Here is a 25,719-nt window from a genome sequence, read left to right as displayed (position 1 = left end):
TTTAGGGAGCCTGGTGGTATTTAACTGGTCATTGGAATTTGTGCATAATGGAACTGACGAGCGAGGACTACCTATGCTTGAGAATTTATTCCTGGAAATAGAGGCCCAGGATGATGCTTTCTTTCTGCAAGTGTCTGCCAGGGTCCTGGCAATCTGGGACCACCTTCATCCCCCTCAAGGAATGCGATTAGTTACAACCGGGCTCAGTTCCTGAGCAAGCTGATTGATCTCCAGGTCGCTGTATTCCTAGAGGACAGCTTTTTGGGTCCCGACCCAAAGTTTGGGATGTTTCCCCGGGTCTCCCCTTCTCGTAGGTTTTATACCCCCAATTTTTACTTTTAGCCGTGCTCTTTAGCCTCTTAATTGCTTCATCCATAAACTGGGGACAAAACGACCCCAAATGTCAAGGGTCCAACTTCTCCAGACCTCAGCCTGGCAACTGTTCACTACCTGGTGAGCTCTCCAACGCCTTGGCACATGTTTAAAGATTTCGTCCACCTTTTCCTGCTGGCTTCCAAACTCCTACGCCATTATCAAGACTGGAGCCCCTATCTTAACATTTTTAAACCACTTAATAGTTGTGACTCTCGGCTCCAGAGTTTTAAATGGTCGTTTTTCCCTTTAGTTTTTACTTCTGGAGCTCCAAAGTACTTCTGTGCCCTAAAATAAGCTCCATAGCCTGGTATATGGGGAAACGACTGCACTTCCTTCAAGGTTCCCTCATATTCGTTCAGGCAGTGTTACTGAAATCACACCTTTCTAGTAAAATGCCAGCAAAATTTTAGAACAGAAAAACGGTCATCTCTTCAACGAGCATTAAGTAGACAGGGAGGCTGTGTCCGTTCAACGTTTTTAGCTGTCTTCTGTGCTCGGTCATGTTCTAGGCACTGAGGGTACAGGAGCGCAGAACACAGACAAGACATCCCTGCCCAGTTGCCGTTCTGGGGCGGGTGGGGGGAGAAACCAACAAACAGGGATGGATGTCCTGTGTCCTATGTTGGACGGAGACAAGACAGGAGGGAGGGGCTGCAGTTACAAATACGGGGTCAGAGAAGACCTCCCACGTGGGGAATGAGTACAACTCGGGTGTCCTCCCTTGCTGTAAACAGGGACACAGGGCTGGGAGAGTCGCACGCGGCCGCGACCTCCCAATACTCTAGAGGCGTCCACTGCTCACGGCCTCCGCGGGACAGCACGAGGTTCTCCCGGGTATCAGCCAGGTGGAGGGAAGGAAGGAAACCACCGTGCCCGGCCACTCACCACGCTGTTACACACGTCCCCCTAAAACTCTCCCCGCTTGTGTCTGTGTGACCCGCCCTACCCCAAGTGCCTAACGCACCGACAACGCCGGCCCCGGCTTTTCCTCTCTGCTGTTCCAGAGACGTCTTTAGTGGACAGGGCTGGACGCTAAAGAACTCACTTGTATTCAAGTATGAACAGGAGAGGCCGTGAATTCCACGAAGGCAGGATTATGACGTGGGGCCAAATAACGGCCCCCAAAGAGGTCCACAGATACACGAAGCCCCAGTCTCGGAGCCCATGGAGATGTGGCCTTGCATGGAGAAGGGGGCGCTGCAGGTGTGACCGAGGGTTCTGCAGGGGGTGATGTGTGTCCCGCCCGCCACGCTCCAAAAGACAGACCCACGCCCTACCTCACCTCCGGGACTTCAGAATGTGACCTTATCGGAAACAAGGTCTTTGCAGATGTAGTTACGATGAGGTCACACTGCAGTGGGGTGGGCCCTTGATCCAATAGGACTGGTGTCACGGGGGAATTTGGACACAGACACATACACACACACACACACACACACACCCCGAGACCACCGTGTGGTGACAGAGGCAGAGACTGGAGGGATGGGTCTACAAGCCAAACCACACCAAGCCTGACGCCATCACCAGGAGAGAAGGTGAGGAAAGTTCTGCCCCGAGCCTCATGGGGGGAGAAGCCCCGCTGGCATCTGGACGGCCGACGTCCTGCCCCCAGAACTGCAGAGAATAAACTGTTGTTTCAAGCCACCCAGACTGTGATGCTTTGTTACAGCTGCTCGAGGAGACGGACGCAGACAGGCACAGACCCCTGGCTGAGGAGATGGGCCCGGATCATTCGGGGAGGACCACTCGAGTCTCCTGAGCCCTTACAAGCAGAGAACTCTCTCTGGCTGCGATGAGGCAGAAAGGGACGCCGGAGAGATTCCGGATGTGAGGACAACTCAACCCATGTTGCCGATTTTGACGGTAAAGGGGCCACGAGAGAAGGGATGTGTGAAGCCTCTAGAGGCCGAGAACCACCTCTGGCTGGCGACCAGCAAGGAAACAGGGACCACAGATGACATTCAAAACTCACACAATCATAGGGGTGCCTGGGTGGCTCAGTCAGTTAAGCATCCGACTTCGGCTCAGGTCATGATCTCACAGTTGGTGAGTTCGAGCCCCACATCAGGCTCTGTGCCGACAGCTGGGAGCCTGGAGCCTGCTTCAGATTCTGTGTCTCCCCCACCCTGTCTCTCTCTGCCCCTCCCCAGCTTGCTCTCTGTCTCTCTCTCAAAAAATAAATATAAAAAACAATTAAAAAAAAAACCACCTGACTTCAAACGCATCTCGGTTGTCTGATCTGGGGGGAGCCTAACAGAAAGAGGGCAGTCTGGTATTGGAAGCCAGCCCAACACATCATCACACCCACGGAGGAAGGTGGCCGAGATGATCTCCCAGGCACCTCGGGGAGTCAGTCTGCTCCCACCTGACGTGACAGGGCTCATGACAGCCCCCGGCAGGACACCACCACCTCCCTCCCCACCGCCACAGCCACGAAGCAAGACGCCTGCCTGCCCTCGGAGGCCTTGACATCACTCATCGTATGTTATCCTGGGAAAGGGGCTTGTACTCGTCCAGGGAATAATTTGCCCGGTTGGTTCACTGCTATCAGACCCGACGGTGTCAAGCAAACAGCACACAATCCAGCTCCTGTCCTGTCAAGGTGGCCTTTCAGGAGGCAACTACCATGCTCACAGGATTAAGACAGACTCACTGCACAGAGGGCTTATCTGCTTCTACTGCTGGAAGTTCGGCGGCAAAGAGAAGGCAGACCCTGCACCTGAACGTACAGTGCTTCCTGCATATAGGTCATTAGATGCACGATTAGAGTTAATATTCACCTCAGATCTAAATTCTGCAGAACGAAGCGGGTCAAAAGGATCTCACTTGAGCACTTAATGCCTTTAACATAATAGCCAGAAAGAAAATGGGTTCTGAAATCTCTTGGATCATTGTTGTTCACGATTAATCGCCGCTTTCTCGACTTGTTCCTTTAATGAAAGGACGTTCCGAATTTAAAAAATGTTTGTTTTCATGTTTATTTATTTATTTTGAGACAGCGAGCAAGCAAGGGAGGGGGGAGAGAGGGAGAGGGAGAGGGACAGGGAGAGGGAGAGGGAGAGGGAAAGGGAGGGAGAGAGAGAGGGAGAGGGAGAGGGAGAGGGAAAGGGAGGGAGAGGGAGAGGGAAAGGGAGGGAGAGAGAGAGAGAGAGGGAGAGGGAGGGAGGGGAGAGGGAGAGGGAGGGAGGGGAGAGGGAGAGGGAGGGAGGGGAGAGGGAGAGGGAGGGAGGGGAGAGGGAGAGGGAGAGAGGGAGGGAGAGGGAGGGAGGGAGAGGGAGGGAGGGAGGGAGGGAGGGAGGGAGAGAGAGAGAAAGAGAGAGAGACAATCCCAAGCAGGCTCCGAGCTATCAGCATAGAGCCCCATATGGGTCTCAAACTCATGAACCAGGAGATCACGACCTGAGCCAAAATCAAGTCTGACGTTTAACTGACTAAGCCACCCAGGTGCCCTGGGAATTCTGAATTTTAAAGACAAATATTTATCGAGTCGTCCATCCAGACCACTGTTAAAACTCTGGCATTATCTGCTTTGGGCCCTGCCTCCCCTCTTAGCCTGGGAGCCCCACTCGTCCAGAAATGCAGTGGTTTCTAAGGGTGACTGTGCGTGTTGTCTTTCGACTGCTTCCTCAGCGCCTAGAACACTGCCTGGCACAAGGTGGGCACTCAGTAAATATTTGCTGAATACATGCTCAGGCTTAGAAATAAATGACTGAAGTACTCAGTGAACAGCTGCTGTGGCGAAGGCGGAATCAGACCAGAGAGGTTCCCAGTGCCGTAGGGTCTGAATACCTGAGGGACAAAATTCTCGTATCTGGTCTGGGGGAAGATCTCGGAAGGCTTCCTGAAGGTGGTGGTACCTGCTTGGGCCATCGGCGAATCTCAGCGGGAGGGCGGCCCTACGGGGGCTCGCAGCTCACTCGGGGGGGCACCGCCCGAGCCGGCAGCACAGTCCTGGGCGATGCTGGGCTGACGGAGAGCGAGGCAGCTACGGCTCCGGGCTTTGGGGTCCGCGTCTGGCGGGGACGGCAGCGGTCATCAGGCCGCCACGACGGCGCACCCGTAAAGCACCGGGCGTCGGAAGTGCTCACATCAGAGGGATACAAGCCGGGCAGGCAATTCAGAGAGGCTTCCCTGAGGAAGCAACTTCAGGCTCGGAAAACCAGGCAGCGGTCACGGGGGCGAGGGGGGATGCTGAGGGTCCGGGGTAACGGAGCAGCCCAGGCAACAGGAGGAACCTCGGTGCGTGAGAGGGTCTGGGGGTACGGGAGCAATGTCGGCCCCTGCGAGTGAGGCCCGGGCCTTCCCGTGCTCCACGGGAGCAGGCGAGTAGGGCTGGGTGAGTCACCGTGAAGGCTGACAGTCAACATAAGCAAAGAAACGCCTACGGACGTCTTACTATGTGCCAGCCGCAAGCACCCACGGAAAGCACTGGGAGTCACCCTATTTGTCACTGGGGAAACCGAGGGGCAGGCCAGATGGGCCCGTGCAAGGCAGACAGCCACAGGGCAGGACCCTGCCCTCGTCCCGTCTCCACTGGCCCACCGGGAGGCCGTGTGCTGGCCCAGGAGCAAGGTCTGGACAGTCTGGGTGGGAGGTCCCGGGAGGGTCAGGGTGACGGCCGTCGGGAGGCCGGTGGACGTCGGACCTGAGGTCAAGTGCACGGGCCTCCAGGGAGGAGGCGAGGCCGGGCGCCCCAGGCAACAGCGGAGACTGACTGCTGGAGCCCGGAGAGGGGCGCCGGGGGCTCTGCGGAGGGCACAAGCCCAGGACCAGAAAGCAAGCGTCTGCTTCCCGGGTCCCTGGGCCACGCAGCTCTGTGGGAGCAAACGTGATGACGGAAGCTGTCTTGGAACAACAGGCGGATGATGTGCCGGCACCTCGGCCGGAATTTCACTTCTCATCCCTTAAAAGCAACTCCTTTACTGAGTTCTAAGTTTTGGTTCTTGCTCTTGTCCCTCTGAGACTTTGTTCTCAGAGACGGTGCCAGTTCTGATACCGTATCTGGCCATGGATCTTTCCGGAATACTTTCTAGAGCATGACTTCCGCAAACCTGGAAAGCCCACCTCTGAATGCACTGTGGCTGAGCGCTTCCCCTGCCTTTGCTGTCTCAGTGTGCGAATCGGCCACAGATGTGTCTGCTTTCCTGGCTAGCTTCTTCCTTCTAGATTCTTGCTCCTTTACTGTCCTGTGCCCCTGTGAGTACGAAAGACTGCCAGCTGTCCTTGAATGTGTCCTTGAATGCGGTTAAAAATTCACCTTCATGTTGGGGCGCCTGGGTGGCTCGGTCGTTGAGCGTCCGACTTCGGCTCAGGTCATGATCTCACAGTCTGTGAGTTTGAGCACCACATCGGGCTCTGTGCTGATGGCTCAGAGCCTGGAGCCTGCTTCGGATTCTATGTCTCCCTCTCTCTCTGCCCCTCCCCCGCTCATGTTCTGTCTGTCTGTCTGTCTCTCTCTCTCTCTCTGTCAAAAATAAACATTAAAAAATTAAAAATTTTAAAAAATTTTTTTCCAAAAAATTTTTAAAAAATTTTTAATTTTTTCAAAAAAAAAATTGAAAAAAAATTCACCTTCATGTAGATTCCTGACCCAGATGTGAAAAGCTAACTTGGCTGGATTCATCTAAGCTAGAGAACGGAGCAAAAGAAGGCCCATCATTTTCGGGCTCTGGGGTGAAAACAAAGGACCACCTTTTCCCCTCTGCTCGTATGGACATCCTGCTGAATGCCCTCTCCCCCCTGGACGCACACACCGAGGCGGGGACCTTGCCAGTGTTGGATCTTCCTCTTTGGGGTGGTTTCTACCGGCGGCTCCAGCTGTGTGAGCTTCCCGGCTCTCCCGGGACCCCTATCCCTTCCCTTGACCCTCCTCTCGCATCTAGAACCTTCTTTCTCGGCGCTGGAGCAGCGCTCCAACGTCTGCGCCCGTGTCCTTTTCTCGTGGCCTGGCACGCGAGTTCTTTTAACCCTGTTTACACTGGTCTTTTCGCCCAAGGAACACTACCTTCAGATGCTGCTACACTCAATACCTTTCTCCTCACACCTCTTATTTTCCAAAGCCTTCTTCCCAGGGCACGGCTCCCCACGAGGCGCGTGCGGTCAGCATCCTCCCACGGCCGAACCTGTTTCTCAGCTGCTCGTCCGGTCCCTCCCAGGACTCCTCCCTGAGGAGAACGGATTAGGTTTACTTTCCTGGTCTCAGAAGTACCACAGGATAGAATGTCTTCCCGGGGCGGCTGGATGGCTCAGTCGGCCGAGTGCCTGACTCTTCTTGATTTCGGCTCAGATCACGATCCCCGGGTCGTGGGATCGAACCCCACGTCAGACTTGGTGCTGAGCGTGGAGCCTGCTTGAGATTCTCTCTCTCTCTCTCTCTCTCTCTCTCTCTCTCTCTCTCTCTCTCTCTGTCTCTCAAATAAATAAATAAACTTAAAATGGAAAGTAAGGGGACAGTGAGTGAATAGGACTCTGACCCAGGTGCCAAGCTGTCCTGGAAAATGAGCCAAAGGAGACCGTCGAATTTATCAAATTTCCTCACCCTCCAAGACAGGGGGAGCGTGCTCCTCGTGGAGGTATCCTAACGGATGTCAACTTGTCCAATGATGAAAGCTGCCTGAGATGCTCCTAAAAATTCTCCTGGCAAAAAATACCCCATTTAACATACAGGTAATAGAAGAAAACCCTGCTCTCAGATCATCAGGATTTGGTGGCATGTGGATTCTTCAATCCTGTGTCTTACGAGCCGCGTTGCTCAATTGTGGAGCATGTGTTTAAGCAGTCAGTTGAGGCCGACAACTGACGGCTTAGAGTATCTCAGACAGGGACGTATCCACGGGTCAGCTTCTAAATGACTGGGTCCGTTTTACTGGAGCTTGGCAATTTGTCACCTCAGCGTGGTTATCACATCACCACAGGCTCATTCAGTTACAAGTGGCTGCGAGAAAGCGCGGGGCCTCCCCCACACGTAAAAATGAAAAACAAACAACAACAAAAAAAAAGGAACTACGGTGTCCCATTCACTTAAGTGTACTATAGTTTCAAATCGTTCGCATGGGCTTCGTAATCTTTGAGGCAATGAGTCATCCCGCATTTGCTTTCCTAACTTGGACGATTCAAAGTGATTCTTTCCTACAGGTTGACTTGTGGTCTCTAAGCGAAAGGCGTGAGGCATGCAGATCAGATGCGAAACTGTCCCTCCTCTTTACTTACGAATCCCCGAAAACAGAACAAACTAGAAGCAGGCAGGTGAGTACAGCGTCCCGGAACACACGGGCATGTAGCCAGGGTTTTCTCCAATTCCTCCCGTGCCTTTCTTCCCCCCGCAGGGACTCCTGCCCTCTTAGAGATGAGCACTCCCCACCCCACACGGGTGTAAACATACCCCTTGCCTAATAAGTCAGTTGTTTGGCATCTGAATCCATGACCTTGCAGAAAGAAATCGCATTCTATTTAATTAGACTCTCGGGCCATCTCATAAAAGGTCTATCGAATACCTAACATACCCCAGACCTAGCGATGAGCGCAGGCAGAATCATTTCCACCGCAACTACCACTTTATAATAGGGATGCAGAGGACACAGCACGTGGCCGTCCAGCACGGGTGCGGCGACACCCGTCTCGTCGGGAGAGAGAGGGTGGTCCGGCCATCCCAGTTTGGGGGGGGGGAAGCTGCAAAACGTCGGGGGGGGGGCAGGAGGCAGGCCTGCTGTCTGCAGCACCGAGGGGGGTGCCCAACGAAGTCGTGCCCACGTCCGGGAGGATTTCACCCTCCAAGGATGAGGAACAGACCTTTGCACGACCCACGTACAGCGGAGTAAGGGCCAATGCAAAACGCATCAGCACCAAAAACGTGAGGGCGCGGCCACATTCAGAGAAAGCACAAAACTGCTTGTGACAGTTGTTCTCACTGATGTGGGACTCGTTTACCTACTGAGAAATTCCTCCTAAGACCCCTCCGGGGCTCTGCACACTTGTCGAAACTTTACAAAGAATCTTCACGTAAGCCACCACCTGTGAGCGTCCCAACCCTTCCGACAGGTGAAGCGGGAAATAATTCCATTTTCTGATGTGGCAAGAGCCGTCCAGACAGGTGGACGAAGACCCCGGGCCTGGCAGGCAGCAGCCGAGGAGCAAGAATCCAAATTGATGACCTAACGTGATTAATGAGCTAAGGCATTTCCACCGTGCCCGGCAGCAACCCGATGCCAACCAAAATGCTCAAAGACTTTTTCGGAAACTACACGACAAGCTCAGAACAAACGCCGCTCCACCACAAAAATAATTGTGACGGGGCTGACCTAGTAGGGAGTAAATTCTTCACTTTTCGGAGTGTATACGCTCTTCCAGACGTCACAATATCACCCCTACAGGATGTTACATAAGTAAATACTCCAGAGGCGAAGAACAAACACACCTCCCGTAACAACAACAATCAGACCACGTCATGTCTGATTATCCATAGGACCAGCTGGAAAACTCGCACGCCCGTGCTCTTTTCCAGAAGGTCACGGCATGTCAGCGTTAGAAATGCTTGGAAGGGGCGCCTGGTCGAGCGTACGACTCTTGATTTCGGCTCAGGTCACGATCTCACGGTTATGAGATCGAGCCCCGCATGGGGCTCCACACTGAGCGTGGAGCCTGCTTCAGATTCTCTCTCTCTCTCTCTCTCTCTCTCTCTCCCTCCCTCCCTCTGCCCCTCTCCCCCCACCCACCCAAATAAATAAATAATATAAAAAAGAAATCCTTGGGAAAAGAAACAGGTTCTTTCAAACACGGTCCACTGGGACATCCTTTTTGGTTTCTTACCTTAAAACTATGTTAATACCAAGTTGGAAATTAAAGTTCATCGCCTAGGTTTCCCTAGCCACGTGACATGGCCTTGGAGGTGAACTCACTTGTTCCATGTCAATAACCAGGTTTAAGTAAGAGACGCAGCAAATGTCCACGCCACACACAGAAACTATGCCTTTCTTTGAAATGTTTGTGGAACACTCGAAAGAGGGATTCGGTATCAAGCCACCAAAAACAGAAATAAAACTGAGAGGTCCTCAAATTAAAGAAAAAATTGTTTTCATTTAAAATTTTTAAAAAAAGTTAGAAAAAAGAAAAGGCAGAAACTACACAGGCCACACCCTCTCCCTGCACTGCAGCAAAATTAGTTGAAATGTTCAACAAAACCACCAGGCACTTGGAAGGTGAGGCACCTTTAAGAATATTCCGGCGCAGAGACTGTGGGAGAGGAAAAAGAGGAAAGAGGATTTGGTGTGTTTATAATGTGTTTGCACTAAGCAAAGAACCATTTAGTTAATTAATTTTTTTTTTTTTTTGGGGGGGACAGAGAGAGACAGAGCATGAACGGGGGAGGGGCAGAGAGAGAGGGAGACACAGAATCGGAAACAGGCTCCAGGCTCTGAGCCATCAGCCCAGAGCCCGACGCGGGGCTTGAACTCCCGGACCGCGAGATCGTGACCTGGCTGAAGTCGGACGCTTAACCGACTGCGCCACCCAGGCGCCCCTAGTTAATTAATTTTTTACAATGCTTATTTATTTATTTTGAGAGAGAGCGTGTGCATGAACAGGGGAGAAGAGGAGAGAATTCCAAGCAGGCTTTGTGCTGTCAGCACAGAGCCCCATGAGGGGCTTGATCCCATGAACCGTGAGATCATGACCTGAGCCGAAATCAGGAGTCAGACCTTTAGCCGACCGAGCCACGCAGGCACCCCAACATTTTTTTTTATTTTTAAGGACTACTGAAAGAATATTTGTCATAGGTACACATTTGCTCACTGCATGCAGGAAAGAGATCACCGGTTGACCAGCAACCAAACAGTAAGATGTTTTGGCAAAAATGGTTTCTCTCTCCAGACTCCCCAGAATCATCTTTTAGGATGAGGAGGACAATCTCCAACTTTCTTTTTTGTATTCTGGCATAAAAGTCAGCTTCACGAGCAGATCTATGGTTGTTTTGCTCAATACTGAACGCATTAGCCCATAGCAGCTACTCATATCTGTGGAATGAATAATATATACATATTACACACCATAATATATAGACACACACACATTAAGGGACTGGCTAAACAGTGGCTGTACCTAAGCACAATGGAATAGTATACGGACATTCAAAATGATGAAGCAGAAACATTTATTTCACACGGCAAGATCTCTCCTTGCCCAATCGTCAATGAAACGGAAGCCGATGACAAAATGGTTTCTATCGAAGAAACACGCCTTTCCTCTCCTCTCAGTCCACCTCGCTCACGCACAACCTTTAAAAATCTGCTTACGAGCCTGACAGACATGAGCCGGTAGAAACTATTTCACGATTATGGGACATCTCTTAGTATATGTCTAAGATCTGAGAAAAGAGAAAGACATTTTCTCAACTGTGGGTGAACCTGCTTTTGCTTCAGAGCGGCACGGGAAGAATCGTGTCTGCTCCCGGCTGTGCCTGTCCTGCGTGATGACGGTTCCAGGCCGGAGCCGCCACCCCAGCAAGCTACCTGCCTGATATCCAAAGCAGCCTGAACACGGCAAGGAGCCAGCACGCTTGGGGTTCGGTACTCGTCAGCACCTGTCACCGCACAGTCTGTCAAGGAATAACATTTCTTAACAGTTCCACCGTCCGGTTTCATATCACATGGGACCGAGCTGCTAAAAGGAATGAAACTCCCGGTGAAACAAACCCAAGAACCGGCAACTGAGCACGGCCCACATTTATCTTACTTTCAAAGCGCGGAAAACATACCCCCAACTTTGCACCACTGAGTAATAATTAACCCCCGGATGGCCAGCGTGTAGGGCCACCAGAAGTAAACACTTAAACATGTCGGTCTGGAAACACGAGCCAATCAAACCTTCCATTTACCTGTGATGACAGCGTCTTAGCGCTGAGCCTGGGTCACCGGGAGCGGTTCCTTCAGGGAGGCAGAGCCTTTCAAGGCAGCCTCGGCAGTAAGAAGGTAAAGGAGGAAATGATGACGATGTGTCCTCTGGATTCTCCCCAACTCTCCACCACCTTGGAAGAGGAAAGTCACCGTGACCCTACTCGGGCAGCAGTGGAAAACCCTGTGCCCCCCGGCCCCGCGCGCCCTTTCCCAGGCGGCCCCGGGAGAGGAGGGGGGCTCCCCGGTTTGGGGAGGGGAGCGGGGGGAGCCGGGGCTGGGGTGGGCGTGCGGCCCCGAAGGGCCCGGGGCGCCCCGCCCAATCCGAGACGTTACACCACCGTGGACTTTTCTTAGAGAGACGTTTGACACTGACATTGGGGCACGCCGTGCCTCCTTTCAACTTAAGAAGGCGAGGAAAGCACGGGCACGCAGTCGGCCGTCCCGGGTCGGCGTGGGGACAGAGCCCGGCTTCCGGCCCGCACCCCCCTCACCCCCTCCCCCCGGGGCCGCGCGGCCGGGACGCGGGGAGACCGGGGCGCGGAAGCGGCGCGCCGGCCCCGCAGGGCCGGGCTCGGGAGAAACGTGGCGCGGCGCCGCTGCCCCGGGCTCGTCCCGACCGGCCGGGGCGCCGCCTGCGCCGGGGCGCAAAGTGCGGCAGCGACTCCAAGCCGCTCCGCGGGCGAGTTTCTCCCGTCCGCCCGCAGCCGCCGGGCGCGCCGCCTCGGGGGTCCCGGTGTCCCGGCCTGCGGCTACCCGGCCCCGGGGACCCCGGGGGCCTCGGGTGACGCCCCCAGTCGGTGACGCCCCAGCTCGACAGCGCCGAGGGAAGGGCGCGCCCGCGGCCCCCGCCCGGGGGGCCTTCCCTCCCGCGGGACAACCTGTGGACACGGCGTCTCCGGGGCCCCGGGCGCTCGGAGCGAGGCCGGGCAGGGGGCGGCCCCCCCCCCCGGGCCCCGGGGATCCCCAGCGGCGGACCCAGCGCGCTCGGCCCGCGCCCCCGGGTCCCGCGCATGCGCCGCCCGGCCCGGCCCCTCCCCTGGCCGCCGCCGCTCCGGGTCCCGAGAAGGGGAGGCCCGGTCCGCGGACCCCCCGCGCGCGCGCGCGTGCCCGCCCGCCCCCGAGCACCTGGGGCCGGTCCGCCGCCTGCGGGTCCCGCCGGGCGAGCGCGCCGAGGGAGGCGGCGCCGGGCAGGGCGCTAGCTGCCGCCGCCTCCGCCCCCGCCGCCCGCTGCCCCCGCCGTGGGGCCGCCGCGTCCCCTGCCCATGCCCGGCGCCGCCTCCCCGGGCCCGTGCCAGCCGCGCCCCCCGCGGCACGCGCCGCCCCTCGGCCCCCCGCCCCGGCCCGGCTGCGCGGGCGGCTCGCGCGGGTGGCCCCCGGAAGCCCCGCCCCGCCCCGGGCCCCCGGCCTTGCCCCGGGCGGGACACACCCCCCTGGCGGCGGCGCCCGATTGGCTGCCCGCCGGGTCGGAGGCGGGGCCGCGGCCCCGGAGACTCCCACCTCGTGCCCGGCGGCGGCCGCACCGGTGGGGAAACCGAGGCCGGGGTCACCGGGCGGGCGGGTGCCGCGCCACGGGGGGGGGGGGGGGGACAGCGCGTGCGCCTGGGGGTAGGCGCGCGTCCGGGCCCGCGCGCCGGGTGGGGCTGCAGTCGCGGCGGGGGCCGGCGCGAGACCGCGGGACCCTGGAGGTTCCCGCCCGGCGCCCGGGCCACGCTGGCGAGGCCCCTCCTCCTCCCTCGGGAGCCCTGGCCTCCGCCGAGCCGGTCTAGGCCCGGGCCGAGGCGCGAGCGCCCTGGAGTCTCGGGGTGCCCGGGGTGGGAGGGGGGCGGGGGGGGGGGAAGGACCGGTCCCGAGGACCCCAGGATTCAACAGAAGGAGAAAGAGAACACGAGCTGGGAGGACGCGTCAACAGGTGGCGGAGGTGCCCCGGCGGGCGGGGGACAGAGAAGGGTGAAGGGCAGCGGGGACAGCGTGAAGAAGCGCTGTCAACCCCGACCACCCGCCCCGCACCCACACCCGCACCCGGACTGAGGGAGAGCCGTGCCCCCTCCCGCCGTGCGTCGGGGGTGAGGGGCTGACTTTGTGCCCAGCCAAGGCGCTGGGCCTCTGCCAGCGCAGGGGGAGGTCGCGGCCCGGCAGCCAATGACGAGGAGCAGGGGAGAGAGCTGCAAAGCTGCTCTGTTTGCGCGGCGATGCACGGAATGCACAAAGCCCCCGGTGCCAGCGCATCAGGACACCCCTCCCTTGGGAACGAAATGTGTGCTATGCCAGCTTCCCTCCCTGCCCTCCCGCTGCTCCTGCCACTGTTCTATTTGTAGCGGCGAGCGCCCAGGAGGACCTGCGCAGGGCAGGATACCCAGCTCCCAACAAATCCCCGCATTACGCAGAGACTCTGGAGCCCAGGCCGTACCTGGCCCTTTCACAGACGTCTCTTCAACTCACCCGTGTTGATGGGCCCCTAGGTGTGGTGAACTTTGCCCCGCCCTGCAGACACCCACATAACCTTCCCGCTCTGAGAGCGACAAGCCCAACTTTTATTACTAACGCAGCTAGGAGCCACACAGCGCTGGGTGTCATGGATATAGCGGTGAGGGAAGTACAGAGCTCATGTCCTCACGAGGACAGCCAAGTTCAAAGACGTCACCTGACACGCTCCAGATCCCAGGCTGTGAAAGACCGAGGATCCAAATGCAGGGGTGTTGGCTTCTCTTCCCAGATCCGCTGTGATGGTCGGCCACAAGTCCCGTTCAACCAGGCAGCTGGAAAGATCTGGTGAAAAAATCGTTTCCGGTGAGGACAAAGGAAGCCGGGCTCAACAGAGTAGCGTTTACACCTGGCAGACTGGAGAAATTATATTTTGGGGCTCCCAAGGTTTTAGGGAGACAAAACCTGTTTTTCATGCCTGTGTTCGAAGTTGTCACTTTTGAGCCGAGTTGTCACTTCTGAACAACAGCTTCCCCTTCCCTCCCTCCCCCCAGGTACAAACAGCTCCATGAAACAGCTCCAAGCATGGGGGCAGGGGTGTGGGTTCCTGTTTGCCATGAAGAACCCGTCACACACATCCCCCATAGGAGAAACTGTCACAAAGGATACGGCTCCCAGCTCTTGGAAGTCTCTCCCTCCCTCTCTCCTTACCACCAGTGTCGCAGAATGTGAGCCACGCAACAGAACAGAGACGGCTTCCTTTGCAGGACTGAGGAGAAATCTGTATCTTCAGAGACACATTAATGCCCTTGCCAATGTGTCTGAGCCCCACCTGAGTCCCTCTGGGGCCTCACTAAATACTAGGAGTGTTGGGGGTACACAGCTTCTCTTTGGTGCTGATGCTGTTTTAGCATTTCTTGCTTTTTTTTTTTTAATGTTTTTAATGTTGATTTATTTTTGAGGGACAGAGACAGAGCGTGAGTGGGGAAGGGGCAGAGAGAGAGGGAGACACAGCATCGGAAGCAGGCTCCGGGCTCCGAGCCGTCAGCCCAGAGCCCGATGCGGGGCTCGAACCCACGGACCGTGAGATCACGACCTGAGCCGAAGTCGGACGCTTAACCACTGAGCCACCCAGGTGCCCCTGTTTTAGCATTTCTACTCACAGTTTCTAATCTTAAAGATGTTCAGAGACAGAACTTATTATTGTGCCCACATTACAACCGGGAGGCCAAGGCACAAGAGAGGTCCCTTGTCACATAGGCCAGTTGCAGAGCCCAGGTTAGGAGGTGGGTCTGTGGAACCCACACCTGGTGAGCCGCTCCTGGATGAACCAACTTGCCTGATCTCACCAGAGATGTCGAGGCTCTCCCCTTGGCTTCTGGGGGGACAATCAGGGTGTTGGGGCATGGGGGGGGGAGGGAGCTGGACGAGGCTCCTGCCACTTGATGCAGACCCTGAACTTGTAAGAAGGTGCCATCAGCCACCTGTGTTTGGAGAGAATGTGAGACCTGACTGCTGGCCCCAAGCCCTGTGGGGGAGAGCACCCCCAGTGGGGCTGGGGTGCAGGCCAGGGTCTGTCTGTTTGCCCTACAGCTTAGGTAAGCCCTTTTCCAGGAACCGAGGCCTCTACAGGTCACCTGTTTGCCCTTTGTTGATCTGCAAAGCCTCTGATGAGACGGACTTTGTGCTTGGGAGTGTCATCAGCCAGGGCAGTGGCCCCTGATCTCCTGGAAACCTGCCCTCAGGTCAGATGGTGGAAATCGATGGGGGCAGGGAACACAGACAGAGAAAGGGAGAGTTCACTGCTGGCCGGGACAGAGCTGCCCCGTGGCCCGCGGCTGGGCCTCGGTGGGAGGCCGACCGAGGGCACGTACGTGGCTGCCGTCCTAGTAATGACAGCAAAGCCTCACGGGTCCAGAGAAAGAAGTCTTGTCACGTTAAGGCATGGAACTCACAGCAGTCCCACGAGGCAGCTAGGTTCCTCCCCATCTTGCAGATGAAGGAGCCAAGGGCCGGAGATGATATCGTGTGGCTGAGATCTCCAGGAGGGGGCAAGAACCGGGCCGTCAGAGTCCACATCCGTTCTGCCATCTGCACCAGCCCCAGGGTACCCCCGGAGGTGGGCTGTCTGGTCCAGAAGCCAGCGCTCCCCTGGCCCGATACCCCAGCTGTCTCTGGCAGGCGCAGGACCACGGTATTAGGGATCGGTCTCGGCCCCAGCACCGTGGGGTGGCAGAGCATGTGCGGAAGCCCGTGGCAGGAGAGAGGGGCCGTGTTCAAGGGGAGAGACTGGAAATGGCCCAAGACCCGCAGACGTGGCCCGGAGGGGAGTTCGGCTCGATTCCGTCAGATTTGTAAAAATAATAAATGATACGTGCTAACCGATTGCTGTTACTGAACCGGCCCCGGCTGCCGTTTACGGGCTGGCTTTGCTAGAGGCTCCGCCTCAACGTGGGTCTCTGTCTCCGATCAATCTGTCTCTGTCGTTCTTGAGAAGCCCGAGGCAGCGATGCTGCCCGCCCCCCTCCCTCCCCAGCAGCACTCGCTAGGCCTTCCCCGGATGGCTTCAGCTCCTTAGGATGGGGGCCGGGTCGCTGATGTCTTTTGTCCAGTTTAGAGCAGTGGGCTTGGAGCTTCGGGACCCGTGTGACCCAGTAGGTCGGAGCCTCGCCATAAAGCATGATGGATAGGTGAATTTCCTTGATGGAGGATATTCCACTCTGCCGGATACGGGGTTCGCCATCACCTGAGTCCGGTAGGGAATTACACTGTCGTGGGTGGGCAGGGTCAGGGGGAGTGCAGACATGAGACACGGGATGTTGGACACAAACGCGTTACAAATACAGGGATATATGCACATCACTGCCTCTGCCTCGGACATCCCCGATAACCCCCGTGGAACCAGCAGACATTAGGAATCCAATAGATCTACGGGCGCCTGGGGGGCTCAGGAGGTGGAGCGTCCGACTTCGGCTCAGGTCAAGAACTCACCGTTTGTAGGTTCGAGCCCCGCGTCGGGCTCTGTGCCGACAGCTCGGAGCCGGGAGCCTGCTTCGGATTCTGTGTCTCCCTCTCTCTCTGCCCCTCCCCACCTCTCCAAAATAAATAAACATTAAAAACTTAAAATAAAAAAAGGAATCTAACAGATCTAGAGTCAACACCTGGCTCTACCTTTTACTCATTACCATAACCTTGGACAGATCACCTGACCCCTGGACCGAACTTCCTCGTCTATAAAATGGGGCAGCGATGGTTATCTCCGTGGGCCCTGGGGTGAGAATTAGGAGGGAGTGTGCAGGAAGTGCAGGCACAGGACCTGATAGGGGAGTTGTAGTAGTCGAAATTTGGCGACCACCTGCCTGAGGGCTCTGCCAAGGGTCACCTCCTCCAGGAAGCCTGCTTGGCCTCCATCTCACCGGCAAAGCTGCCCCCACCTCCCCTGTGGCTTTTGTCTCGTTTAGCACTGTCTACAAAGGTGCCCCTCCCCTTGCCTGCCTCACCACTCCAGTGAGCTGGCATTGCCTGGGCCCTCAAACCTCTCCGACGGCAGGCAGCGTGCCTTTTTTTTTTTTTTTTTTTTTTTTGCTCCCTCCTGGGACCCTCAGGTCTACCCTGGTATCTGGCTTTTTTACAGCTGAGTCCTTCCGGCTCGTCGAGGCAGCATGGACCGGAGCCCAAGTAGTATGCAGGCCCCCCCACCCCGCCGGCTTCGGCTGCAAGCCTCCGGACAGAGCTCCCAGCTCTTCACCCGGCACAGGGGCCGGGACGCACAAGGCTCCCTAAATGTGCACGAGAACGGCCAGGAGGTTCTACGGGCATCTCTAGGCCTTGGTTGTCACTGAAATGAGAAAGTGGACCACAGTCCCCAGTCCTCTGCAGGGACTGACCGCGTTTGCCAAATGTTCCTGGTCGGCAGAAGACAGGGCAGCAAAGCAAGGGCATTGTGGGGTTTGCTGTAAAGCTTTATCTAGTCACTTTAAAGAAATATCCCTTTTTAGGGGCTCAGTCGGTGGAGCGTCTGACTTCGGCTCAGGTCATGATCTCGCGGTTCGTGAGTTCAAGCCCCGCGTCGGGCTCTGTGCTGACGGCTCGGAGCCTGGAGCCTGCTTCGGATTCTGAGTCTTCCTCTCTCTCTGCCCTTCCCCCACTCTCACTCTGTCTCTCTCTCAAAAATGAATAAAGATTAAAAAAAAAATTTTAAAGAAATATCCCTTTTGTCCCTGAGAGTATGTCCTTTATGCTCTTGTGTTGTTATTGAAAATGCCACCCCCCCTTTTTAAAGTTTATTTATTTATTTTGAGAGCGCGCGCGCGCGCGCGCGCGAGAGAGAGAGAGAGAGAGAGAGAGAGAGAGAGAGACCACAAGCTGGGGAGGGGCAGAGAGAAGGAGAGACAGAATCCCAAACAGGCTCCGTACCATCCTCGCAGGGCCTGTTGCGGGGCTGGAACTCACGAACCGTGAGATCACGACCTGAGGCGAGGACAAGAGCCGCCCCCACGTCAGTCCGCAAAGCCGTTTAAAACATTGTTGGTTTGGAAAGCCCAAAGTCCGGGGCCTGCCGGCCCAGATGGGCTCTGTTTACTGGTAAACACAGAGCACGTTGCGAAGGCCTCCTGACATTTTTCCAGTCTTTCTGTGCCCGGCTAGCTCTCTCCTCCAGATTTACTTATGGTATTTATTTGCAAGTCAACATTCTGGGCCGTGTTGGGACTTGCACGTGGAGTATACGATCCTACATGAGGGCCTGATTTTGATCTTTGACAAATCGAGGGAACGGGGTGTGGGCGGCTGGCTGCCTTGGGAGCCCTGGGGAGTTACACCCACGTGGGGGCCTGGCTCACAAGCCATCAGGCAACCTGGGGTGGGGGGAGCAGGGAAAGGTTCCCTCCGCTTGGGAGCCTGGGGTGTGCAGGACAAGGAGCTGGCTGGAGGCAGAAAGAAGGCTGAATCCCACACGTGCGTGAAGGCGATCACGGGCACAGCCTCTAGAAGGTGACGGTGGCGTGGGGCAGGACACCAGAGCAGCACCCTGGCGGGTGGGGTTTGTAGACGGCCGGTGGGAAAACGAGACCCCGGGTGGGGTGGTGAGGGGACCGTCACCTTACCCCTTCCTTTCTCCACGTGGAAAAGCAGCGTCTGAGCAAAGTGTGCGTGCTGAGTCTAATTTCATGCATTTCTTTAACATTTATTTATTTTTGAGAGACAGAGGCAGAGCGGGAGCGGGGGAGGAGCAGAGAGAGAGGGAGACACAGAACCCGAGGCAGGCTCCGGGCTCCGAGCCGTCCGCACAGGGCCCGGGTGCGGGGCTCGAACCACGAGATGGTGATCTAGGCTGAAGCCGGACGCTTAACCGGCTGAGCCACCCAGGCGCCCCTCGTGCTGAGTTTAATTTTAAAACAACCCTCCCCCACCCCAGAAAACACAATCTAGTATGGCTAAGCAGGTGCCCGGGACTGGGCTGGCGCTTTCCACACAGGACTCCTGTTTCACTGGCCGGCGACCCCCTGATTTCCCCGTGCCAGAGCAAGGCAGTCTCTGGGCTCCTGCAGACTTGCCAGAAAGTTCCCCCACGCCACCTTGTTTCCCACTCTCTGGTGTGTGTGGCCTTCGGGCCCCCTGCTTCACACGAGGGAGAGCCTCCCAGTAGAAACCTGGTACCTTGACTTCTGTCCTCACATGTCCCGCTCCGCCAAGGTCAAGGCCCAAACTTTCCAGATTGGCAAAGGCCCTCAGGACAAAAAGGCTGTTGCAACCTCTCTCCTTGACTGCTGTCCCTCCCACGCCAAACTGGGCCTGGAGGTGTGCCACTATTTGGGCCGCTTTTAGAGGTTTTTAACATAATTTGTAAGCACTTTAAATTTTTTTTTAATGTTTATTTTTGAGACAGAGAGAGAGAGAGAGAGAGCGCACATGAGTGGGGTAGGGGCAGAGAGAGACACACACAGAATCCGAAGCAGGCTCCAGGCTCCGAGCTGTCAGCACAGAGCCTGACGCGGGGCTCGAACTCACAAATGGTGAGATCATGACCTGAGCCGAACTCGGACACTCAACTGACTGAGCCACCCAGACGCCCCAGCATTTTTTAATACATTTTTAAAAACTTATTTCTAGAGAGAGAATTGATCCAAGTAAACTTGCCCGCCATTGCCTCAATCATCGATGATATTTATGTATCTTTTGGTTCAGATGTTAAGCACGGGGACCTGGCTGTCCCTTATGCTGGGTGCATCCCTGCCTTGCCTGGCACGGGAGCAGTGGTCACTACTCAGGGGTTACACCTTAAGAGCGGCGTCGATCCGGAGCAAAGCAGTTCACTGCCGTCCTTCCTGGACAGAGGGTCAGGTGCCCGGGCTCTCTCCTTGCTTGGCTGCCCAGTGAGGTCATCGACGACATGCCCACTGTGCACAGGGCGCTTCGGCCTCAAGTGGGCCTGCAGGCTGTGGTCTGCTCCCTGCTCCCAGGGTTGGCAGCCACAGAGGGGCTGAGCCATAGCCCTGAGCCGCCAGCCCGGGAGCCGCGGGCCTGGCCCCAGCGCCCGCCGGCCCGGCTCACGTGTCCTTGCTTTTTCCACTGTGCCCACCGCTCCCCTCCTGGGCTCTGTGACCTTGGACAGCCACAACCGCCCTACGTCCGTTCCCGACTGTAAACTGAGAGGCTGGGCTGGCTGATCTCAAACGTCCCCCGCCAGCTGGGGACTCTGAGTCGTGCCTGGGGTTGTGACTGGGACATGCCCCAGGAGCCAGCTGCCAGGGCCCACGAGGGAGGCATTTTTTCCTGCCTCGCTGGGGGGGAGCAGACACATGACTATCCGGGCCGAGCGCTTGCCGTGAATTACGATCAGTGGCTCGTGCTCTGTGCTTTGGAAATGTGTTCCGGAGCGACCTCCAGGCCTGGGATCATCGGAGCCTGTGGCCTGGTTGGGGAACCAGCTCCCTTTGCTGCTGGCACCCCCCGGGCCAAGGCAGGTCAGCGGGAAGCCACCCACCTCTGTCTTCTGCAAACACAGAGTAGGAGGGCGGCTCCACGTCGTGTCCCAATCACATCCCACAGAGGGGACACTCACTGTGGCCTCCTACCGTCCAGTTTGCTCTTCCCGTGGGTCTCCCAGTCGCTTGCTGCTTTGGTCCAAAAATAGCGCTTCTTGTTGGAAACAGCGGAGGTGATAGATCCTGCCATAGGATGGAGGGGTTCCTGGATGGGGCATGCTCTGGCGGCACAGCGGGCACCCGGGGCTGGGTTGTCCTCACTCGGGCACCCGGGTGTTAGGGAAACAGGAGGCCGGTTCCCACCCAGACCTGGGCCTCTTTGCCCGGTCGCTTCGGCCCCCTCCGGAAGGGAACCTGAGAGGTCGGCCGGTGGCAGAGCGGGGCGGGGGTAGCTCTTGGCAGGACCCGAGGTCCAGCTGGAACTTTCTGGACTGGGGGAAAGGGCAGGACCCCCCGTGGAATCCTCACTGGGTCCCCCGGGGCCGGGTACGGGCCCTGAAAGGAAGATTCAGCCAGCCGTGTGGGTGACACGGGGCTCACCCTGAGAGAGGCTCCCTGTCCTTAGCACCCTTTCGGTCAGGGCACCGAGGTCACGCTGGGTCTGAGCTCCAGCGACGGCCTCACCCCTCAGTGATTCTCTCTCCTCGCGGGGAGAACTGAGGCCGCCCTGGAGGGTCACTGCCAGAGTCAGAGGCAATGAAGACCAGCCTGGCCCAGTCAAAAGGCTCCCGGCCCTGACTCCTCCCCCAGCCGCCTGCACAGCCCTTTCACGTGGGCCCTCGTTTCTCACTTCCCTTATCCACCAGCCACCAGGCTCTGACCCACCCTCTCACCACATCCCTGAGGGCCAGGGTCACATCCCCGTGTCTCTGCCCAGCCTCCCCACTCACAATCCGATGTGCCACACTAGATTTTCCTTGCGCAGGGTACCACCTCTTTCAGGAAGGCCTCCCTGATCTCCTCTCTCTGGGCCCTGTGTCTCCACTATGTTTCATCAGCCCCAGGGCCTCTGCGTATCTTCCTGGGTCCAACATGCCTGTTTCCTAGTCTATCTCCGCGAGACTGGAAGCTTCTTGGGGTTTAGGATCTTGTCTGAGGTTATTAATAAAAACAAGAACAGCACAGGGGCGCCTGGGTGGCTCAGTCGGTTAAGCATCCAACTTGCTCAGGTCATAAGCTCGCGGTTCGTGAGTTCAAGCCCCGTGTCGAGCTCTGTGCTAACATCTCAGAGCCTGGAGCCTGTTTGGGATTCTGTGTCTCCCTCTCTCCCTGCCCCTCCCCTGCCCTCTCTCTCTCTCTCTCTCTCTCTCTCAGGAAATGAATAAACATTAAAAAAAAATTTTTTTTAAATGACAGTATAAAAAAATTACCCTTTTTTTTTTTTGGTATTTTGCCTCCTACATGTTCAGATTTAACAAGGCCCAGCTATTTTGTGCAGGAGTCTCTCTAGCACTGCAATATTATTTTGTAATGAAATCTATCACATAGGTGCTGTGTAATTTTGCCTGTTTTTATGACATCAACTGTGTTTGAATAAACTTTTTATTTTTTTACACAGTCATTTTTTTGTTGGGGTAAAATATTCATCAGATAAAGTTTACCATTTCTAAGTGTGTGGTTCCATGGCATGAACATCCATGTCGCCGCGCAAACGTTACCATGGTCTGTCTCCTTTCCTCTTTGCCAAAGGAAACTCTGTCCCCACGAAACACTCGCTCCCCACTTCCCATTCAGGAGTTTTAGTTGCTGTAAAAGAGATTTTGGAACATTCGGTGCAATCAGAGATCCGCGGCTGAGATAGGGTCCCATCAGGGTTAACTTCCTGATGCGAAATACTGCGCTGTGGTCGTGGAGGACAGACATTCCCAAAGATTTTGTTTTCATGACTCCTTTGCGCTCTTAAAAGCTATTGAGGGGGCGCCTGGGTGGCGCAGTTGGTTAAGCGTCCGACTTCAGCCAGGTCACGATCTCGCGGTCCGTGAGTTCGAGCCCCGCGTCAGGCTCTGGGCTGATGATGGCTCAGAGCCTGGAGCCTGTTTCCGATTCTGTGTCTCCCTCTCTCTCTGCCCCTCCCCCGTTCATGCTCTGTCTCTCTCTGTCCCAAAAAATAAATAAAAACGTTGAAAAAAAAATTAAAAAAAAAAAAAGCTATTGAGAACCCCAAGACATTTTGCTTACATGAGCTATCCTCGTCAGTATTTCCAAGGATTCGAATTAAAATGAAAAAAAAACCAAACCCCTTTAAATATTTACTAATTCATATAAAAATAAGAAGTCCTGCATATATGAAATTTAAAACATTTTTACACACTGATTATATTCTTCAGAGCCCCCCAAAATTGTTTAAAGCATTTTTGTAAGGCTCTTGAACGTCTGGTTTAATAGGCAGTGGCTGGGATCTCACCAGCTTCTGCGTCTTGTCTGCTGCCTTGTGTTGTTTCTGGCGATGTCTGTGAAGAAAATCTTAGCCTCACGCATGGTCGGGGAGAGAGGCGATTTAACAGTGTTTTCAGGTAAGTGTGGGTATTTGATCCTGAACCTAAATTCAGCAAATGAGTGTTTCTTTTCAATTTTTCTTTTTAAATTTTCTTGATAATTTAATTTTAGAGACTGCACGAGCCAGGGGGGTGGGAAGAGAGAGAGAGAGAGAGAGAGAGAGTGAGAATGAATCCCAAGCAGGCTCCATGCTCAAAAGGAGCCCTACATAGGACAGGGCTCAATCCCACGCCCCTGGGATCATGAGTTGAGCTGAAATCAAGAGTCGGACGCTCAGCCAACTGAGCCGTGGTTCCCCTGCTGTGGCTCCTGAATGGTGGATACGCTACCCTGGAGGGAAAGCCAGTCTGCACCCCAGAGCCCATGGGCCCACCTCCCAGAGGACTTCCCGCCACCTGGGCAGGCCCCTTGGGTGGCGCTGCATTGGCAAGACCCAGGGAGATGCCCTGGTTCAACCCGCCCTCCAAGCCCCCCGTTATGCGGGTGAGGAGACAGTGGCCCGGGAAGGACCGGCCAGCTGGGGAGGCCCGCCTCCTGGCTCACCTTCTGGCAAACGCCAAGTGATGTAGGTACAGGCAATGTTTCTGGAACCTCCTATGTAGCTGTGGAGGGACTGGCCGCTTGGGTCAGCGGTCAGGACACCGTCCACCTGTCCGTCACCCCTTCCTGAGGGCACCGTTTCTTGCACAGGCCCGGGTCGCGTGGTGGGGGATGGGAGGGCAAGGAGGAGGTCCCCATCGCCTTGGTCCGCGTAGGGCTTTTCCTTGGATTTGACCGGTTTACAAGAAAGGCCTGGAGTGTCCTTCCGTGTCAGGTCCTCCCACCGTCTGGATGTCAGAGGTGTCGAATCCGCACTTGTTGGATGACAAATAAATCATCTGTTGGTCGACTGGTGGAGGAGAGATAGAATCAGAATTTCTACCCCCTGGCTGTCTCAACGCCATTTTGCTCTGTTAACATATAATGGAAGGGGTATTTATTTCAAAACAGTAACAAGAACTTGGCCCCTGCAGGCTGTGTGACCTTGCCCCGGTGGGCACAGCCAGCCCCCAGCTGCGGGAGGGAAGGGCCCCTGGAGGCCAAGCCTGGCACCTGAGTGAGCTACTCCAGCTGCTTCGGCCGCTGCCCCCAGGGCAGAGCTGGGAGCTCCCCGAGGCCCAGTCTCTACCTCCTCCTCCAGCAGGGGAGAAAAAGAGGGGAGGGCTGCGGGACTCTGCAGGGGGGTGGAGGCTACACGGCCCTCTCAGCTCAGGACCCCGCAAACCACCCAGGACGTGTACATGCGTGTGTGCCTGCCTGCGTGACTGTGTGTGGTGCACGCGTGTGTGCAAACGTGCACGTCTGTGAGTATATTCTGTGCTCGAGCACGTGCACGGATGCATCGGTGTGCCTGCAAGCCCGTGTGCGTGAGCATACACACCTGTATGCACGTGTGTGCCCTGTCTGTGTGTGTGTGCACGTGCATGTATTTGCGTGTGGTGTGCATTCACAGCTGTGCGTGTGAGCCTATTTGTGGGCGTTCACATCTCCGTGTGTGCACACAGGTGAGTGTTTCGTTTCTTCCCTGGGGCCCCCTGAGTGTTGTGGAAATTTGGGGGGGGGTGTGCAAAGGGAGGCCTGGAGAGAGCGGCTGGCTTGGGCCTGGTCCTGCCCTTTACTCACCCACAGTCTGCTCAGATCAGAGGACCTTGGGACCTTGCACTCTGCAAAGCCATGGTCAGCCGGGTAGGATATGCTTCTCAGGAACACGCTGCCAGCACCTTTGACCATCTCTGTTTGCTTATTTCCATCTTGACCTCATCTTGCCTGTGTTTTTTTTGGTTTCTAGCCCTTTCTAAGAGCCAGCCGCAATGCTGTCCCTGGGGGACCTCCATCTTCCAGTTGCACAGGGAAGCATCCCCACCCCTGGAGGGAGCCAGGTGCAGCTGGCTCCAGGCCTGACTTCGGGGAGATGCCCTTCCCTGGTGATCCACCTTCCCCCGTGGCCACTGAGGTCGCTGCCTGGCGTCCTTCCCCCTGGGCCCTGGGGGGCTTGTCTTTAAGGCTCAACCATAATGCGAACAGAACAGCCATCGGTTTCCCTATCATTTGCTCCACCGGAAACAAAGACAGGATTGTAAGGGCTTGTGGGAAAGGGCAGCAGTTCGTGTGGCACAAAGAATTTATTTTTTCCTTCCCTGATCTGAGCCCTATCACCAGGCCCCTGGCTGCCTGGGAAGCTGCTGTGGGAGAAGGCTGCTCAGGTGGTGTGGGTGGCCCCTGTTGCCCCCAATGTGCCTCGGGGGCGTCTGTTCTATTCTGGGACATCCCAGTCCTCCCACATACATGTCTGTCCTCCCTCCAGACACTGGTCTCTCTGGGCCTCCTCCTCCAGCCTCCTCACTGGGTTCTGGGGTCTCGCCTCTGGCCTTAAGCACTAGCCCCTGTGGCTCTGGGCTGTGCCCTGGGCAGAACTTCTCCTCTTCCCAGTCGTGTCCCCCTCCTGGTGCTCCCCAATCCCTGTCTGGCTCCACAGAACCCCTCGGGAGGGAGCCTGGCACCCCACTGCCCCGGCA

General features: G+C 56.3%; 1 protein-coding gene and 2 long non-coding RNA genes across 8 annotated transcripts in view; 1 reads left to right on the top strand and 2 right to left on the bottom strand.

Annotated features, from left to right (window-relative positions):
* PPARA (peroxisome proliferator activated receptor alpha) overlaps window positions 1-14,041 on the bottom strand; it is a 75,292-nt gene extending 61,251 nt beyond the window's left edge. The window contains exons 1-2 of one of the 5 annotated variants that reach the window (XM_045062520.1): window positions 13,903-14,041; window positions 11,243-11,392 (exon numbers count right to left, since the gene is read on the bottom strand). Coding sequence is in view for 2 of the 5 variants with exons in the window: in XM_045062521.1 (XP_044918456.1) it covers window positions 11,243-11,392; window positions 12,140-12,273 (284 nt within the window). In the remaining 3 variants the exon portion in view is untranslated. Of the gene's footprint in view, window positions 1-11,242; window positions 11,393-12,139; window positions 12,291-12,386; window positions 12,541-13,700; window positions 13,830-13,902 lie in introns of those variants that run through there. The other 4 variants (XM_045062519.1, XM_023257628.2, XM_045062521.1 and 1 more) reach the window with 4 other exon arrangements.
* Window positions 14,042-14,708: 667 nt separating this feature from the next.
* On the top strand, window positions 14,709-17,783 carry LOC109501853. Of its 2 annotated transcripts, none has more exons than XR_006601192.1 (3): window positions 14,709-15,427; window positions 15,679-16,437; window positions 17,317-17,783. It is a non-coding gene; the product is annotated as an uncharacterized LOC109501853 (long non-coding RNA). The 2 variants fall into 2 exon arrangements; XR_002160188.3 differs by lacking the exon at window positions 17,317-17,783 and adding an exon at window positions 16,529-17,271.
* Window positions 17,784-22,192: 4,409 nt separating this feature from the next.
* LOC109501852 lies at window positions 22,193-25,719 on the bottom strand. Its single transcript, XR_002744148.2, has 2 exons — window positions 23,708-25,719; window positions 22,193-22,414 (listed from the first exon to the last, which is right to left on the bottom strand). It is a non-coding gene; the product is annotated as an uncharacterized LOC109501852 (long non-coding RNA).

The sequence above is a fragment of the Felis catus genome, chromosome B4, assembly GCF_018350175.1.
Source record: "Felis catus isolate Fca126 chromosome B4, F.catus_Fca126_mat1.0, whole genome shotgun sequence".
Taxonomy (NCBI): Eukaryota; Metazoa; Chordata; class Mammalia; order Carnivora; family Felidae; genus Felis; species Felis catus.
The sequence above is the reverse complement of the archived record's forward strand: the minus strand, read 5'-3'. Positions and strand labels throughout refer to the sequence as shown.